Here is an 18,567-nt window from a genome sequence, read left to right as displayed (position 1 = left end):
AACACTACATGCCCACAAACGTACAGCATTCACAGAAGAAACAAACCACTCAGCGTGTGCAAATAGCAGCAGGACCAGCACAATGAGAAGGTGTTACAAAAAGGGCACTCACCCACCTCTGAAGATTTAGGCTCACAGAAAGACTCCACAAAGGAGGGACCTCCAGCAAGAGAGCCTTGCTGAGGGGCAGCCAGCCCTTAAATGGGGCCTAGGAAAGGTGCAGCCAGGCTCCACCTCTTCTGATCACACAGCTGAATTGCCTTCACCTGTGCTCCCAGGGCTGACTGGTCCTTTCCCCAGATGCTCAATCAGTGGTTCAGGCCATGACTCAACAGTTCTGAATGACGAGCAGACATCATCAATGCAGCACAATTCACACAGGCAAAATCTGGATTCTGCCAATAATTTGTGTTGCATCCTGTTCTAGGAGATATGCATATTTTCCCCGCATTCCAATAAAGACCAAGAGCAGCACTTTGTGAGCATTGCTAGGAGGACTTCTCAACTTTTATCTTGACTTTGTTGAGCTTTGCTTTTCCACACCTTTGGACTCTTTGTAGCTTTCATACATTTCCAGTGTTTCCTGGGAATCTCACACAGCTCCAGAAAGCAGGGGTTCACACCCTCCTGCCTGAAGCAAGCACTAGTTCTGTCAGTTTTGCCCAATTCCTTAATTTGCTAACCAGGGGAGAGAAACAATAAAAAGGAAACAAACCCTGATTACATTTGCCAGCTTGACCTGTGGGAAAACATCTCAACCAGAGTTGCTGAAGTGACAGAAACATGTTGTTCCCCATTTAGCCTAACTGACAGACTGTAACAGCTGATTAATTACGGAGGGAAGGCATAGGAAATCAACTCTGCACCTTACCTTTATTTCCCAGATCTTGCAGACGTGACTTTCAGCCCAGCTCTGCAGAAATGAGGTGTCCAACACCTTGCCTTGCAGGGAAGAACGGCCCCATGCCAGGCCCCACATCCACCTGGTGCAGCACAGCAGCCCTGTGCCCCCAGCAGCTGCAAGCAGTGAGACCGGCACCGCTCCGTCCCCTGCCCCACAGCAGGCATGCCTTCCTGTAGCACAGCCCTCTCTTCCCCATCAAAGGTGAGGACGTTGTGCATTTTGTGCTGTTGTTATGAAAGAGCAAACTGCTATTGAAACTTTCACTGTACCAAAAAATGGCCCCCTCCTGTCAGAATAGGGCTGGGTACACACAGCCAGCTCTTGTCTCACAGGCTGCACTTGCTGCGTCCATCTGCTAGCACAGGTGACCCTGAGTGGGAGCTACCAGACTTTGCTGAATACCTGATCATATCATACCTGATCGATTCTGGAATCCGGTTCTCAGATTCAGAGTTTCCAGAGCAGTCTATTACATGGAGAGCCTTCCAACCCCGACCTCTTCCAGCACTTTACAACTAGCAGCTTGGATATGTATTTGCTTCTAGTTCAGCTCCAGAGGAGCTCCCAGTGCTTGTAAATAAATCAGTGTTCTCCTTCCTCTGAAAGTAGGGGAAGAAGCACTACCGCCCTGCTCAGCAGATCCTTGGGGAGGAAAACCTGAAATCCAGAGCTGGAGCTGGTTCTGTTTACACAAAATAAAGCCCTGTGCCTGCAAAGATGAAGCACTTCAAGGTCTTGTTTGTTACCAGGAGTCTCTTGCTATAAAAAATAGGACTTTGTGAAGGTCCGAGGCGTTTCTTTTACTTGGTGAAAGACATTTGCATCACTTGAAGTGCAGTGTATTCTCAATGGCAATGTAGTTCCTATCCAAAAACACACCATGCCCTACATTTTGTCGTCAGCGTGGTTAATCATTTATACAGCCTGTAAACGTACACAATATTCACCGAAAAAGAAGGCCCCGACATGCAGTGTAGTACAGAGAAGGCATACAAGGACAAAGGAAGAAAGGATGCTCAGTATAGACAGATAGGGCTGGAAATGGTGGGAAATGAAGGACCAGGAGGAGAAACTGGAAGGGGGTGAAGGGGATTACAGAAATAAGCAAGAAATCAGGACAAGAGCGTGAATGGGGCAAAACACTAAAACATGAAAGGTGAAAAACGGGGCCTTGAAACAAATACAGGGAAAGCCAAGATGCCACTAAAGAGATTCCAAAAAAGGGACAGAATCGGAATGGCAGGCAAGGACAATTCTGAACAGTTTAAATGGTCAAAGGAAAGCTGCTGAAAGAACAAGAGGGCTATCACAGTGTATGGGAAGGCTTTTAGCAGCAACAACTGTAATGAATAGGAAAATGCAAGTATCTTTCTAGAAAGAATGACAAAAATAGTTTAAAAAAGAGGAAAGCCAGGGGTGTGTGGGGAGAGAGCAGCCTCAGCATTTTGTGTGCTGTTGGACTATTCCCTCTGCTGCATTGCCTCCAAGAAACATGCTAACCAATAACAGCTTAGAGCTCATGCATTAATATTTCTTCTATATTTAGAGCTTCCACTTCTCCAACCTTTGCCTGCCCCTTATCTAAAATTATGATCTCCATAGGAAGAGATAATATTAACCTGAGCATGTGTGCAGGGCTTGTTACTTACGTTCTATCAGATCAGAAATAATACATAAAAGAACTAATGTGCTGCAGCAGAAAGTACAAGAATTGACCCATCTGTTATGCAACACCGCCAGAAACATTTTATAGATACACATTAAAATTCAGGCTCTTGTTTGTGACCAACTCTGCTAGGTTTCATGTTGCTTGCCAAAGGGACTGAACGGGGCATGGCCTTGACTCATGCTCCTGTGCTGAAGTCCCAGACTTGCCAGACTCAGATACACACTCCCAACAAAGACAATCTGTCAGCGGCCTTTTGACATTCAAATTTTCCCTCTTGTATTGTTCCAATTTCCTAGGCATCTGGGCATATTTGTACTAACCCACACTCGTATCGAAGGAAAGCATGTCAAGCAACTTCTTATCATTTGGGCTGGGAATTGGCTTGCTGGTTTGACCGTCCTTCCCCTCTGCCTTGTTAGCAGCATTATGAAGGACACCCTACTTGAGCAGCTCCTTCTCCCTGCTCAGAAGTGGGGTGAGTCATCCCTCACAAACTCTACTGCAGCTCTTGGAGCAGTCAGCTTGCACTTGCACAGCTCACACACATTGATTTCCTGAACTTCTTGCCTCTCTCTGTGCTCACAGTCTGACTGTTAGCAGGCGGTTTCTTCAGCTCTGCCGATCCCGGTAAAAGTGCACTCTGTTCTACCCTGCAATTTTCCATCGTGGTATTTTTATAACCTACTGTAATTAAACTCTGCTTGATAGACTCTCTCCATACAGCTTTGTATAAGAAAACACAGTTGCATTATTTCTTCTCACAACACAGACCAACTTTGTGGAATCTTTCTCCTGTGCACATCACTGCCTCACCAGGACTCTGGTTGTGCTGCTGTATCAGCTAAGAAGTGCAGACCTTGACTTAGCCATGTTTAGAATTTGTAGTTGTTCTGTCCTACTGATGGCTATCTCTGGCAACCTGAACAAAAGCAAGGTTTGTTTTTCGAACAAGAACAAAACTTTCCTTTTTTTGAGAAAAAGTTTCCTTTTCAACAATCCGCCTCCCAAAGACCAATACAAGGAAGACAGACCTTACAAATAAGTTGGAAAAACTTTTTCTGGAAGCCAGGAACCTGACAGCCATCAGGGCAGTGGCAGGGAAGCAGCGTGGATTGAGCAGTAGGAGCAGCGTATAGGGCAAGAAGCTCTGAAAAATCATAGGACGTATAAACTCAGAAATGGCACATAGATGGAAACTGGAGAAAGTGGGAAGGCTTAGCACAAGGTTCACAGAAGTATACGTGCAATCTGCCAAACTTATCTTGCTGTTGGGAATTCAATTTCTTTATGTCTAACCTATCCAAGTGAAGAGTAAGAGAAATAGGAAGGCTGTGGGCATTTTAGAAGGTTATCTTTAGTCCAGCTGGGTTTAGGATAGCTTACTTGCATGGGTTGCTCTACAATCAAAAGGCAGTTGTTCTTCCATGGATGATTCCTCTGGTTGCCTGCCTGCACACAGCCCTCACTACAGGGAGCCCATGTGATTAATGTTTCACCTGCCCTGCAGGTTCTCCCAGCCATGACAATGGCAGCGCCGACAAGTGGAAAAGATCCAGTTGTAGGCTCTTTAAACTCCTGGAAAATGGGAGACAAAATGTAGTGGCATTTGAACAGTACAGGCCATCAGCCACTTGAATCATTATTCCTAAGAATGAAGCAGATTCTCCATATTTTTAAATGGTGACCAGCATTTTTTTGTAAGATAAAGAGTAGCTCAACGAGAAAGTAAAGGCTTAAATCAGAAATCAATAGGTGGAATTTTCCGATTTGTGTTATGCAGGTCAGATGATCACAGTAGTCCTTATTGACCTTGTAATCTATATTTTAATTAACGTACCCTTCTGATTATAAGATATCAAGAAGCATTACAGCTAACAATCCTCTGCTTGGGTTTCTCCTCCCAAAATGGACTTTCAACAATCGTTACACATTTTTCTTTGATTTTCATAATTTAACATTAAAAATATGAGCTATTTCCAAAGCACTTGAGGTTTTGTTTGTTTAATGAAGAGTTGAGCAATTTCAAAGGTGTTCTTACAATTCAAATATTAGTTGGTGGCATGCTGACAAGTTCCTTTGCTATCTGATCGTCCCTCAGCAATGGTCTCTAGGTTTGAATCTTTCTGGTATTGAAAGCAACCCAGCTGATTTTATAGACAAGTCTCTTCCCAGTTTTTATGCAAATATGTGAAATGTTTATAACTACTTTTGCCTTCAGCTTTGCATGTTAATTTCCATAGCAAAATCAGAGCATGGCCGCATGGAGGTAGAGAGATGAGGTTCTCTGCCCACAGCACTGCAGGGTGAGACGTACCTCTGCTTCTGCACTATTGCTTATGCCTGAAAAATGCTGCTCTGGCCACTTTCACCAGCAGTCTGCACTCCTGGACAGGACATCTATCTTCATTTATGACAAAAATTAGTAAAAATCAATCTTTTTAAATAATTGCTTTGTACAAGTCTAAACGTACTGTCTGCAAGAAAGAAAGAAAGAAAGAAAGAAAGAAAGAAAGAAAGAAAGAAAGAGAGAAAGAGAGAAGGAGAGAAAGAGAGAGAGAAAGAAAGCGTAATTAAAACAGACTTCTTGCAATACCTCAGAGTCAGGCAATTATAAGGCACTTTTAATGAGTAACTTAGGTAATTAAATAAGTCAAAATGCAAGGAATGCTATTGATGAGTTACTGCTTCATGGCTCTGTGCACTTCGGTCTCTGACTCTGGGCTGCTCTGGCTGCAACCTGAGGGCCATCTCCCCCCAGCAGGTCCAGCTTTGGCTGGAGAATGGTTAAGCAGGATTTTCTGCACAAGCTCAGGCTGCAACTCACATTCAAGTGTGTTTAATACTGACTTGTCTAAAGTGTGTTGGGTAATTGCTGCTGAAATTCAATGTGTGCTGTATCTCATCTAGGATGTGCAATTTACTGGCTATATTCTAGTAAAATAACTTTATGGCTTTCTGTCACAATAAATAACAGTTTATAGCATAAGGGAATTAATATTTACTTTGAAAGCTACATAGACTATTCAAATAAAGTTGCTATATATAGAACAATCTCAACCACTGCTGGATTTTTAAATGCTTTGAATTGACATGAGAACTCACGTAAGTATTAAATTCCAGTGCCCTACAGCTATTAATAAAACTTTAGTTTTCAGATTTGCAATCAAAACTTTTCCATATATTGTATGCCACTACAGTAGATCAAAACATTCAAAAGCGTGGAAAAGGAGATATTGAAAGGCCTCTGTGTGCCCCAGGCATGGAAATGGAAGGATCATGGGGACACAAACTTCAGTCAACATTCTCAAGAAAGTTCATGATTTAACACAAAAATGGTTGTAATTAGGAATGTGTTCTTTGTTACTCTAACAAGGAGAGATTGGAAAGACACTGAAATCTAAAAGCAGAACAGCAGGCCTGCAGTGCTCCTGTGGCTGTGGGCAGGATGGAGCCCCACGCATCCTGGAGAAAGTTCAGTTAGGGTTGATACCATTCATTTGTTTTCCAAAGGGGTCTGCAACTGCTTGCCTTATAGCCTACAAAAAGCTGAACAAAGCAGAACCGTTGTTAAAATTAAGCCTAATGAGCACTGGGCAAAGTCTTCTGTCTGAGAGGACGTGTAGGAAGGGACGTGATGCAGGGCAGGAGAGGAGGACGTATTTCATCTTTTTAAGCTAAGGAGCTTGTTTCTACTTCGAGGAAATAAACTAAAATAAATGGCTGTGGCCGTGACGGGTAGCATTACATACTGCTGGGAAAACTGTCCCCTAGGATCACAATGAGCCTGGCTGTCAAAAGGGCACGGAAAGGGCAAAGCACTTGCTTACATCATGCACACAAAAGAGTCAGAGCAGCAGAATGGCAGCCAGCGCAGCCAAATCACAGCATTGTGTAACAACCTTCCGTGCTTACGTATACATCTGTTCTTTCTTTCTTTCTCATTTCTTCAGAATTTGTTTATGGCAATAGGCACATAAAAACTGCAGGCAAAGTGTAACCATAAACAGAAACACCCACGCGGCATTATAAAATATACTTAGGTCAGACAGAAGACATAATCTTCAGAACATTTATAGTACTCTAAAATGTTGCAGTCCTTGGCAGCACGGGGCCTTTTTATGGGAAAACGCACCGTATTTGCTGCAGTGAGGGGCAAGAACAGCTACACGGAGGGGCACCGCTGTCCTCAGCCAGTGAAAGGTTCTGCTCTCACAGATCAGCACTGCCCCCCACCCCCAAGTGCTTAACAGAAACGTTTAGGTAAACAATTGGGTTTTTTGTTCGTGAAAGGTCCCACACAACACAGCCAGGAGTTGAAGCCTCTGAACTGGGACAGGAACAGGTCTACCTCGCACACAAACAATCTCATCTTGATGCAGAAAGGAGAGCAAAAACCTGAAGTATCACCAGAGTGCCCATGTCTGGTATGAGATGGTGGGCATGCTGTTCCTTACTGTGCCATAGTGAGCATTAGGTTGGTAGGAACACCAGAAGCCCCAGAGGGTTGCGAAGCCCCATCAACCACCAGCAGATCCCAAAGGCAGCCGGCACTGTGCTGAGACCCAGCCGCTCTCCCGGCAGGCAGCAGTGCCTCCCCAGTGCCTGAAGATGCAGCACAATCCCAACCCCTTCCACGGCTCTGCAGCCCCCGGCGGCCCCGGGGCTCCGCTGTGGCAGGGATGCTGCCCACAGGCTGCTGTTCATCCTCAGCAGCCACGCGATGGCAGCAGAAATATGAAAACACGGAGATGAATGAATACATTATCATACAATTATAAGGGAAGGATATTCTGCACAAATGAGGCAGTTGCTAAACGCAACCTAATGTCCGTGGCATTTTTAAGACAAGCAGAGAGTAGAATTTTTTTTTTTTCTCAAATGCAGTAATTTACATTTCCTACATTACCTTAATTGCTGACAGGATCACTTGTGCTTTTTTGTTGTAGAACAGATATTTGGTTCACAGGCAGCTGCCTGTACCATGCTCTCAGATGCTGCATATTTGTGACTGGAAAACATCACCGACCTCAGCCCTGTCTGCCCCTCACACCACCGACCCTTATCTCAGCCATGTTGCAGCAGGGGCTAATATTTCATTAGGGCTGTTTTAGTTTAAGATGCCTGCTTGCTTTTTCTTTTTTTCTTTTTTTTTTTAATGCTTTTGCAACCAGGCTATTTTCTGAGAGCTGGTCAAGGCTCTTCCTATTTTGCAAACAGTTGGCCACTGAAGTGAGACCACATACAAAAATCTGACAAAGCATCCAGCTGAACAGATCAGCATCACTCTGACCGTCTGCTGCTCACAGACGCGCTGCATCCAGCAGCACTGAAAGCTTCCCACCTCCACCACAGGGGATTTCAGCTCTGCAGCCTTCATGCACGCAGCTTTGCCATTAAGAACAGGTATACACAATTGCAGAGGACTGTGAGCACACATCAGAACACACGGAAGAGGTAACAGCGTGTCCCAAGGAACAACCAGGACCATAAGTGTCATTCTGATCTGGCTTTAAAAATGGGAACAGGCCAATATAACTCCATTTCTCTTCATTCAGTTCCATTTCTTACAAGAGGGTGTTAGTTTGCAGGCAATGCTCTGTGTTTCAAAGAGTTGTGCAAACATTGGCTAATTCACATCTCTTGTCGGCAAAAAATAAATACTGTCCTACCAAGTGGTGGCCAGAAAGAAGTGCACATGGAGAGACAAAGCCAAACTGAAATCCTGTTCTGTTCGCTCCTCCACTGTTAACTGTGTTCAGTGTCCCCTGTTACATAACAGGAATTGTCTTTTGGATAAGGGCGCCTCCCTGCACACACACTGACCAGCACAGAAACCCAATGTGTGGCAGGGAGATGGTAGGGATGAGGCAACACCAGGTGGCATCTGGAACTTCCATCACAGAATCACTGAACTTTCCTGTGCTCTGGACTATTTTTGCTTTCTTTCCTTTTTTTTAAGTGAATACTGAGTCATAACCAATCCCACACCAGTTGCACCAACACTACCTACCAACAAGTAACTTGATTTCGACCATATTGGTTTTACACATTCATTCCCTCTGTTTATGGCTCCTGTATCCTTGGGTTCTTTTCTGCTGTACGAAGACAATACCGGATTTTATTTAGGACCTCCAGAGCCTCCCGACCTCTGAACGTGACTCACATCTTCCTGCTTCCCCTCCCAGTGTACACTTTTGTCTTCTGAACACGAACTCAGGAAATGAAAATGTTTAATGCATCTCTGATGCATACAGAATTAGCAGCAACACAGCAAATGTGATTTGATTTCCTTTCTAACGCACCACAAAATAAATAAATAAAAATAAACACATTAAAAAGCCAGAAGTGTAACAGAACAACACAGGAGTTCCTCCTTTCCAGGGGAAGTTCTTATCTCCGTCACAGCCAACAGTGCAATTACGAGATTACAAGACACACACTGCTTCATCATCTGGATCCTCTGTGCAATCAAACGGATCCCTGCAGAAAAAAGTGAACCTCTTCATCTCACGTGGAAGCGCAGCGTTGCCCTTCGCAGCAGCTTTGCTTCAATGCTACAGAAACTGGTGCCTACTGCAACCTACTGCAAGGTCACTGCAGGCGCAAAAACACCAAACCAACCCACGCCGAGTCCTTCTGAGTGCCTGTAGGGACACCCATGGAAATTAAGGGTGGTCCAAAAAAGTAAATGCAGAACATTGTCTCTGACCCCCAAATACTCATTTTCATTTTGCTTTAAAGTTCCTCATCTAAACTGCAGCCATTGGGATAAAGTTCAGAGCAATAAACCTCAGCGTTCCTCTCCAGCCCCCAGCATGTTAAATAGAGCATAGATCCAACAATCCAATCTCCATATATTTTATTCTCAAAATATTTCATTTCTGCCCACCAATCTTTAGATCTCCTATTGGATTTTGCTTTCATAAATGGATTTTTCCACAGAGCTGGCAGAAAATATATTTAATTTCAAATTTCTCTAAATGGAAAAAGTCAATATAAATGTCAACGTGCATTTGTGCTGCAGGCTTTCGGGTGACACCAACCTCACGTCTCAGGGCAGGGCAGGAGGGGCTGTTTGCTCGTTCCCTATCTGTGCACTTGCTCTAATGTTTTATTTAAGAAGGACCGCTGAAAGAGGGGAGAACTCTTTGATCTACCATCTTTCTTACCATTTACAGCATCGTGATGTAGCTGTAGTATCAATTACTCAAACCATTTCAATCTGTCCCGACGCTAATGTCATTAGTCCACAGAGATTCTTTTGGAACAATTTACATAGAAACCACCTTTACATGCGAAATGAAAAATGCTCAGACCTCAGTGAATGAATTTGAATTGCAATCCTGCGGCACGTGGCTCAGCTTTATTCCTGTTAGTTACTAAACAGGAAAAAAGGGGTGATGCAGTCCATTGCAAAACCACTGACTGCACGGCTACTGCAGAGCTGCCCCGTGCAGCAGTCACCATTCCTTGTGCCCCACGGCCCTCCATTGCTCCTGGCAGCCCAAACTGCAGGATAAGCTACAGCAGCAGAAGGTTGGGTGGTTACAGGGTCGAAGCTGCCCAAAACACAGCGAGTGCTGCAAAATGATGCCAGAACCCACCAACGTTTGCTGTGAATTGATGCTACTGTAAGTGCACGCATTGGGATCCCAGTACAGAACGTGAGTGATTGATACGTGTGACCTCTTTGGAAGAGGTTCCTGGGTGACTCACTGCAGATCCAATGATGACCCATACGCCCTTCAGACATGAGGAGCCGACCCCTCACTCCAGCACTGCCCGGCTGCTCTGCAGGAGCTCCACTTACGGTCATCAGGGACATCAGAGCTGTGGGACACAAACTGTAAGTGGGGAGACACGCCTATGCTCTGTGCCTCCAATGAATTGCAGGAGATGAAGGGGGATTCTGGTTAGAAATCACATGGCAGAAGTTAAATATTTCCAGCGACCTAAGGAAAAAAAATCCTTAATAGCGATGATAAAGAATAGATTTGTATAGGAACTGTCACTACTCCCGAGCAATTCTTCTCCTTTCATTTCAGGGCTGTGCTTTTTTGTGTTAATGTATGCACATATGTGTGTAATATTTTCAGAAAGCCTTTCACATTAAACTCTAATTTCTTCTCCAAAGCCATTCCGCAGTATTTTTCTGGAATGCATTAAGCAGCCTGACTGAACAATGTAATCCTAATTAGTTTGCAAACTACGCAGCTCACCTCTGAGGGGGAGTAAAGCCCATGTAAATTAAAGCGAATTGGATCAGGCTGTCCTAGGAATAGTTTACAAGATTAGTGCTGCTGAGCGTGTGATCTCAGAAGTTGCTTGTTGCTTTCGCCCTCCAGTAATAACTTACACGTACATTTCACTGATGGGGAATTGAAAGGTAAAAACATCTTTGGTTTAATATTCCGCGATGGGTTCTTTGCATAATGCAGGAAAGCCCACTTGGTCACCTCCTAAAAGGAGAAGTCGCCGCTGTGCATTTGCAGCTGAGCGCTGCGCGAATCGCGGCGTTATCGCACTGCGCGCCAGGCTGGGCTCACGGCGAGCTGAAGGAGCCTCTGTCAAGTCCTGACAGTGATATTCCAGGGTTTCTGTAGTAATTGAATAATCTAAAACTTCCATTTGTGTCCTTGTGGACTAATCTGTAACAGTGTTAAGGGACTGTTATGATAATAATTAAATACAAGTCCTGCATGCAAAATTGGTATTCTGCATCTCCATCCCCACAAGGGAGTTTCTCTCTTAATAAGACTTAGATCAAGTTTTACCTTTTTTTTTTTTTTTTTTTTTAAGAAATTCCTAAAGATTGTCATATTGTACTGAGATAACACACATCTATACATTAGAGAACAAGACATTTCAAACCTACAAGCTTAACGCGCTCATCTTGTTCTCTGATCGCTCCTATCTTAAATCAGTGGTGCCAGACTAAATCAAAACTGATGAACCCGCCTCACTAACGAACTGGGGCTGCAGAGGGGGGCCCTCACTGTCCAGCAGACAGCACTGCTCCTCTTCCACACAAGTATGGAGATGAGAGGCAGCGCACAAAGCGGTGCTGCTGCTGCTTCCACCACTGGATTTCGGTAGGGCAGCAGGTTCATGGCAGCAGTTTGGCACAACCGCATCCCAGGCAGCGCTGCTCACGCTCAGAGCGGCTCAGCAGGTCAGAGCTCTGCCTGAAATTTAGCAGAGCCATTTGCTCTAACTTCTCTCCAGGCAATGGGATTTGGAAAGAACAAACCTGTTTTCAATATAGGATAAAGAGCAAGAGCGTCTGTGCCAGCCTTTCAAAACACGGGGATATTTCCCACAAAAATACAACCACGCGTTAATTGCAGGAGCAACCAATTTGTGTGGATGTGAAACTGATGGACACCTGGAAAGACGCGTGGAAAAAGGAGCAGCAAATGCACCAAGCGCCCCGCAGACCAACCACAACCCATAGCAGCACCAGGCTGCAACTACTTGACAGCTATTTCAACTTACTCCTTATTTATTAGTTAAAATTTTTAATTATGTGAATTGATTAGGAACATATCACCAGGGATCCTAATTAATTAGAATTTTAAAAAGGATCACGGACTGGAGATTTTTAATAGATTCCACAAAGAATTGCACAAAGATGTATATTAAGGGAAAGGCCAAATTAACTTCTTTCTGGTTTATCAAGCATTTTCTAAGAGGATTGTGCACCAGATTAACCAAGTAATATCCGAACCCCTTACTCATAGTGATGCTAAGTGAGGCAGCAGCTTAAGCATTTCAGGCAGTTATCACTTAGCATCTGCTTGATTAATTAGTTTATTCCCCTTCCTAGATTTTCTAGTTTTTCTTCATTGTCCACGCTCACCAAATCCCTCTGCATGGTACAGATGAACACGAAGATCCCAGAGTGCAACTGCTTCCATTTTTTTTCCTTACCCAAATCTGGGACAGATGCAGAAGCCATTCCCTGTATCGAACTCAGAAAGCCATTAGTGGTAAAATCCACTCACACAAAGAACGTTTCAGAATTGGCTGGTCAGTGCTCGCATGGGCCAATGTGCTTTTCCTTTTTACCTAGCAACTGCCGTTCCCAAAACTTGATTTGGATACGATCTGTGTTCTTGGCTGTCTTTGTATTTTTCCATCAGTACGGCCATGATACCTATTTATCTTCTGGCTGCAAGAACAGCGAACGCGATCTGGCAGTGCCACAAGGCAGACAGTTATTTCATGCCCTGTTAAACTCTAATGTGGTTAACAACAATATCATTCCAACTTTTGAAAGGGTCTTTTTTTATTATTTTAAATCTGTTGCCTGCATCCAAGTAAAGAACATCACTTCCAGTTAGGATGGGATCAGAAACATAACAACGTACTCTATCCATGAAGCAGCAGTGCAGGGTGCCCTGAGCTAGTAATTAAAAAGGTTAAAATACATCATTCTTTCCAAGTAACATTTTGGGGTCAAGAAAATTAACTTTTTCTACATGGTTCAGAACTCAGATCTGTAGCAATTATTAGATGCAGCACTGTCAGCAAAATGAGCAAGCAGGTAGCAGCAAGACCTGAGAGTGGGCTGCAGAGAAAAGCACTGCGGTGCAGCAAAGTGGAGCAAACCTGAGCTCATCCTGCAGGGAAACCTGTCCTACAGCCTTCGGAAAACACTGGAATGGTGCACCTGACCCAGACTGTTACTTATCAGCACTCATTTTTGCCTGTTTCAGCTGGAATTAAGTCAGCAAAGCTGAAAGACAAGCGAATGGGACGTACTCAAAGTACAGGAGAGATTTCCACAATGGATCCAGCTCTCCTAGCTCCAAACGTATGCTGGAGTTAACTTTCTGATTGGGACCTGAATCTCTCTTTGGTTGTTCAGGTGGGTTTATTTTCTCCTGACATCAATCACTGCTATCTGAATCATCGCTTCCTTTGCGTGTTCTGATGCCCTGAGGGAGAAAACGTCCATTTCTTTTCAACGCTTAAACGATCAATCTGGATTCTGATACTCCCCTTTTGCTACCTAATGCATAGAATTATGTAGAAACTGTGTTCCACCAGTTTGGAGGCCTGATGAAAATCCCATTAATTGTCCACAGCATTGGTGCAGGAACCAGATCCGTGCTTGTGCACTGCGTTACCTGCTGGGAGACCCCTGGCACTGCAGCACAGAGTGAGTCCCACATTTATCACAACAAGGAGGCCCAGGTTCTGCCTACTAGGCTTCACATTAAGAAGTCTGAAAGACAGGTTGGATTAGAGGGCACAGGTATCTCCTTGGAGGCTAAATATAAAGTACTAAGGGGCTCTTAAAGTGGAGAAAAACATAAGAATGAGTGGCTGAACTCAGACACATTCAAATCAGAAGGAAATCACTATGACCCTTATTTTCTTAAGTGGTGAAAGTGATTGACCACCGAAAGAAACTTCAAATTGGTGCATTCTCTGACCCTTTGTACATTCCATTAAAGGTGTGTTACCTTCTAGAAGCAGCAAAATAGGAATTACTGCACTCAGAGTAGAAGTATTTGACTTAAATGCGGTAGGTGCAGACATACAAGAAGTCAGGTACTAATGGCTGATCACCCTATTTAGAAAAAAAAAGCCATGAGGAAGTGTTCACTGAAGAATGCATATGTGTGGTTGTCAAAGGTTGCTGTCCTATAGCTGAAGTTTGCAGCACAGGTTTTGGTATTCTGCATTGTTAAAGTTCGTGGAACTTAATTAAATCCCGTTCTGCAAACACTAAACAAAAACAAACTACAATTTCTATTATGCTGACTTTTTTTTTGGCTTGTCATAATAAAACATTGTTATTGGATGTAAAAATTATGGAACAAAGTTATGTCTCCCTGGTGTAATATAATGCAATCCATTTAATACTATTTTAAAACCAAAAACCTCATTAAAACAGACAGAATGTAAGAATGACAAATTGCCTAGAAGGGAGCGTGAGCACGGAACGCATTCCATGCACCCAACTGCTGGGAGCAGCGCAGGCTGAACGCAGCTCCGCGGATGTGACGCGAGCACAAGGCCGCCGTGCAGCTGCTGCTCCCACCCCAGGGTGGGCAGAACCTCGCTGGCCCTTCGGCAGCACCGGTTCCTCACAACGCCACGAACTGTTCTGTGCTGCGCCTGCACAAACGGGTGCAGCCTCAGATCCATAGTGGTGCTCACAGTCTATTAACTACAAAAATCAATACAGCTTATACAAATATATACCCTTACAGCTTCACTATTCATTTGCTGAAATCAGAGCATTTCTGGGTAACGCAGCTACACCGTGCTGCCCAACATTTCCTCATCCTTTTGGCCCAAAGGTCGGCATTAACGCAGGGAACAGTCTTGTTGTCTTAAGAACCAACTTTGCATCAGAACTCCAACCACCAGAACACGCAATTCCCATTTAATACAGTAAAAAAATTAAAAACCTCATTTTTTTAATCCACACCTGCGCATCAGAAGTGATTGATGCGATCCAATAGCTCATTTCTCACACACAGATTGTAGGAGAATGGTTATGTCAAACGGTGACATATTTTAGAACAAACAGGCTCGTTCCAGAAACACCGCGTCAGGTGAAATGATCCGTCTGATTTTTTTTGAGTTGCTAAGGAACATCAGTAGAGCAACAGTCTCTTTCAAAACATTCTCTCAAGCAGAGTCTGATTCTGGTCTAAATTCAATAGAAAATCTATTTCTGCACATTCTAAGAGCAACTCTTAATGAGCATATGCAAAATGATGACAATTACTGTGAAAATTACCTGTTTGGTGAGAATCAATCACAAACACACAGCTTCCACGTGAAAAAAAAGGGAGAATACTTGCAAAGTTCTCCTACCTCCACTCCTTGGACTTTCAGCTTCATGTGATCCTCTCGGGTGGTTTTCCCATCTTTCCTTTTTTTCCAGCAATACCCATCTTTCCTGTACTTCACCTTCTTCCTATTATACAGGATCATAGAACCATTCTGCGGTCTGCAAACCAGAAACAAAGAATGAGATAAAGCAAAAAACACTCCAAGAGAACTTATGAAACAGTGCGCTGCAGAGCGAGGAAAGTCTCTGTAGAAAAGCAATATTCCACATTTGGCACCTCTTTCTTTTTCACCTTTCACCGCTTTGAATCAGGTTAACTATGTTTTACAGCCTGCCAAGTTTTACTTTAGAGTCCGGCGTGTAACAAAGTGCCAATGGCTGGTGAAAAAAGAAGGAAGAAATAAGAATGACGATGACTTTGCAAGGGCTGCTATTCTCGGGCTCAAATACAAACTGAAACTTAGAAGGAAAGAAAAGCGCAGAGATAAAAAGGCGTTATTTCTGGGGGGGAAAAATCTCTGTTTGCAGTGCCTCTGCAGGGTCAGGTCACACCGGTGCCTCTCACACAGCACCAGGAGCTGAAAAGCGTCAGTTCATACATCACTTTCACTGTTTGCACTCAGATCGATGTCAGACGTGGGATAACTTCCTCTTTTTTGAGCAACGTGACTTTAGAGATGTATGAAAACATTTTCCTCTTAAGAAGCACATTGACACTTTAGGGTATCAGTAAAGAAACACGTCCAGCAGACAGGACTTAACACCTTCTTGCTGCGCTGCATTTCACAGAAGTGCTTTGCCATTTGCTAAGCCAATACACAAAAGGGGCATCTCTGCTGAAATATTAAAAAAATACACTAAAAAGACACCATGCATCACACGCAGACAGCAGCACTGTAGATGCTGCAGAAATTTACAGTGGTACATTAGTCACAGTAATTTTGTTTTAGAACACCAAGAACAGAAAGAAAAACAACATTAGCAGCAGCTGCAATAAACAACTTCCATAGGCAGTCCTTGGCTGGAGACACGCGATAAAGCACAGCTCCTGAACCCACAGACACACAGTGAGCAAACAGGGTCCTTCCAGGGAGAGGGAACCCTCTGTTACACTGCTTTCCCTCAGAGAAACAGCACAACAGTGCGTGACAGTGCGTCACAACAGACCTTTGTGTCCACACACTGCACATTCCTATACATGTGTGCATTTATTTCCTCTTCTGGAACTGGGAGGAGAGGCACTTCTATTAAAAACGTACGCTGCCCATACCAGCAAGAGGCTTTGGTGAGGGATGGTGGGATGCCCTTCCCAAGGAACACTTCTGCCTAATGACCACAGCAGAACTGCAGGAAGTTTAGAAGGCAGTAATGATGGATGCTTTCTTTTGCTGCATCCTTGCCGCTGTGTCACAGAGCGGCTCCAGGATGTGTTTGGATTCTCACTTGTATTCCTATTAGTTCACATGTGGAAGAAGCACCAAGTTTGGATGGGATGCATTCAGAGCCCAACAAACACTATAGGAACTCAGCTCACAAGAAAAGGTGTTTGTGATCACAGGGAAATCTTCATTCGTGGAACCCAAACTAAAACACAGTATTCCCCTCCCCAATCTGCGTAGGATCACAGAATCATTTGAATTGGAAGGGACCCTAAAAGGTCACATTGTCCCACTCCTGCAACGCACAGGACATCCACAGCTCCACCAGTGCTCAGAGCCCTGCAGCCTGACCTTGGCTACGCCCAGGGATGGGGCAGCACCACCTCTCTGGGCCCCCTGTGCTAGTGCCTCAGCACCTCATTGTAAAGAACTTCTTCCATATATCCAACCTAAATCTCTCCTCTTTTATTTGGAAACCATTCCCACTTGTACTATCACAGCAGGGCCTGCTGAAGAGTCTGTCCCCTTCCTTCTTACTGTGTAACAACAGTTTGTGTATCCACGGCCACGTTTAACAGTGGGAAGCAGAGGGTTTTGTGCAGCTGATCCTCACAACGAAACGGTCACCCCAACGAATCCAGCCCAGTTATCCGTCTCAGGAAAGCAGCCCATGAAACAGGTGGAAATAAATAAATACATGAAATTAAAAAAAGTCCTTTAGATCACAGCCTGTATGGCATGGGTACCTCCATGAGGCTGAAATACAAGCCATCATCAGTACAGAAATTACAGATTTTTTTCTTGCATATGCAAACATTTATAACCCTAACCCTACTATAACCTGCAACAGAACCTCAGGCGCTCCCCAGCAACTCATCCTCTCCTCCTCCCTGTAAAGAAGACAGCAAGTCCACCGACTGACTGAGACAAGTCCTATGGCCTGCTTGGAGGTCTTGAACATTTTGACATGGAAGTAAAATACTCCTCATTTTGGATGAGGAGTGGAGAGACCACAAGGTTGAGCTGCGCAACCTTGCTCCTTGCTGGGATTTTGCAAGGCTGAAATCAGTTTTTTGTTCTTTTATTTCTGTGATAAAAAAGAACACAGTCAGAGGTCACTGGAAAGCAGTTAACGAAATTTACACAAAATAAAATAAAACACGATAGAACAAAATCTCTTGGAAATCTCTGGAGCTGTCGATTCTGATAGCAGTGTATCAAGGCAGTTTAACGCTCGTGGAAAACAGCTGGTTTCTAAAGATATCTTCATAAAACGAGAGGCAATTCTAACCTGATATACATTGCTGCTATATTTCTCTTCCTGTAGGAAAAAATAGAGAGGGAAGATCTCCTGCGCTTATCTCTCTTGCTCAAGCACAGCCAAGAGCAATAAATTGATGGCTGCTGCGGGACGCGGCAGATCGAGGGCTGATAGCAGCGCTGGGCACACAGCGGGTGCGGAGCTCAGGTCTCCTCTGGAGGTGTTACTGCTAAAGCCAAATGCAAAGGCTTCACCTGCACCTTTGCAGAAGGGGGGAAGGAGCTGCAAGCTTGAGCACCAACTGCTCTGCGGCTGTAATTTCCCACCAGTCCGCTTCAGAGGCGTTTGTGAGAAGTCTGCATCTGAAGTAAGGCGGGATCCTGTGCGTGGCATCAGTTACAAAAAGCAACTGCTCTCCTGCGTGCTAAAACTCCACCTGGAACCACAGCAGCAAGAAGCAGAACTGGAATGATAACAGCAATTTGATTAGGAGCTGATCTGCAGCTCCACAGTGCTCTGTTCATGAATGCAGGACAAAAC

The 18,567-nt window shown here is 44.2% G+C and overlaps 1 protein-coding gene across 1 annotated transcript in view; it reads right to left on the bottom strand.

The window, feature by feature from the left end:
* The window catches only part of LOC122167333 (calmodulin-binding transcription activator 1-like), a 124,925-nt gene that overhangs the window by 79,980 nt on the left and 26,378 nt on the right, over nucleotides 1-18,567 (bottom strand). The window contains exon 3 of the mRNA XM_042831826.1: nucleotides 15,411-15,546. Coding sequence (XP_042687760.1) covers nucleotides 15,411-15,546 — 136 coding nt within the window. The remainder of the gene's footprint in view (nucleotides 1-15,410; nucleotides 15,547-18,567) is intronic.

This window comes from Centrocercus urophasianus, unplaced genomic scaffold, assembly GCF_019232065.1.
Source record: "Centrocercus urophasianus isolate 14NV4802_14NV808 unplaced genomic scaffold, USGS_Curo_1.0 seq_36, whole genome shotgun sequence".
In the NCBI taxonomy this organism is placed as follows: Eukaryota; Metazoa; Chordata; class Aves; order Galliformes; family Phasianidae; genus Centrocercus; species Centrocercus urophasianus.
This window is presented reverse-complemented; position numbering and strand designations above follow the sequence as displayed.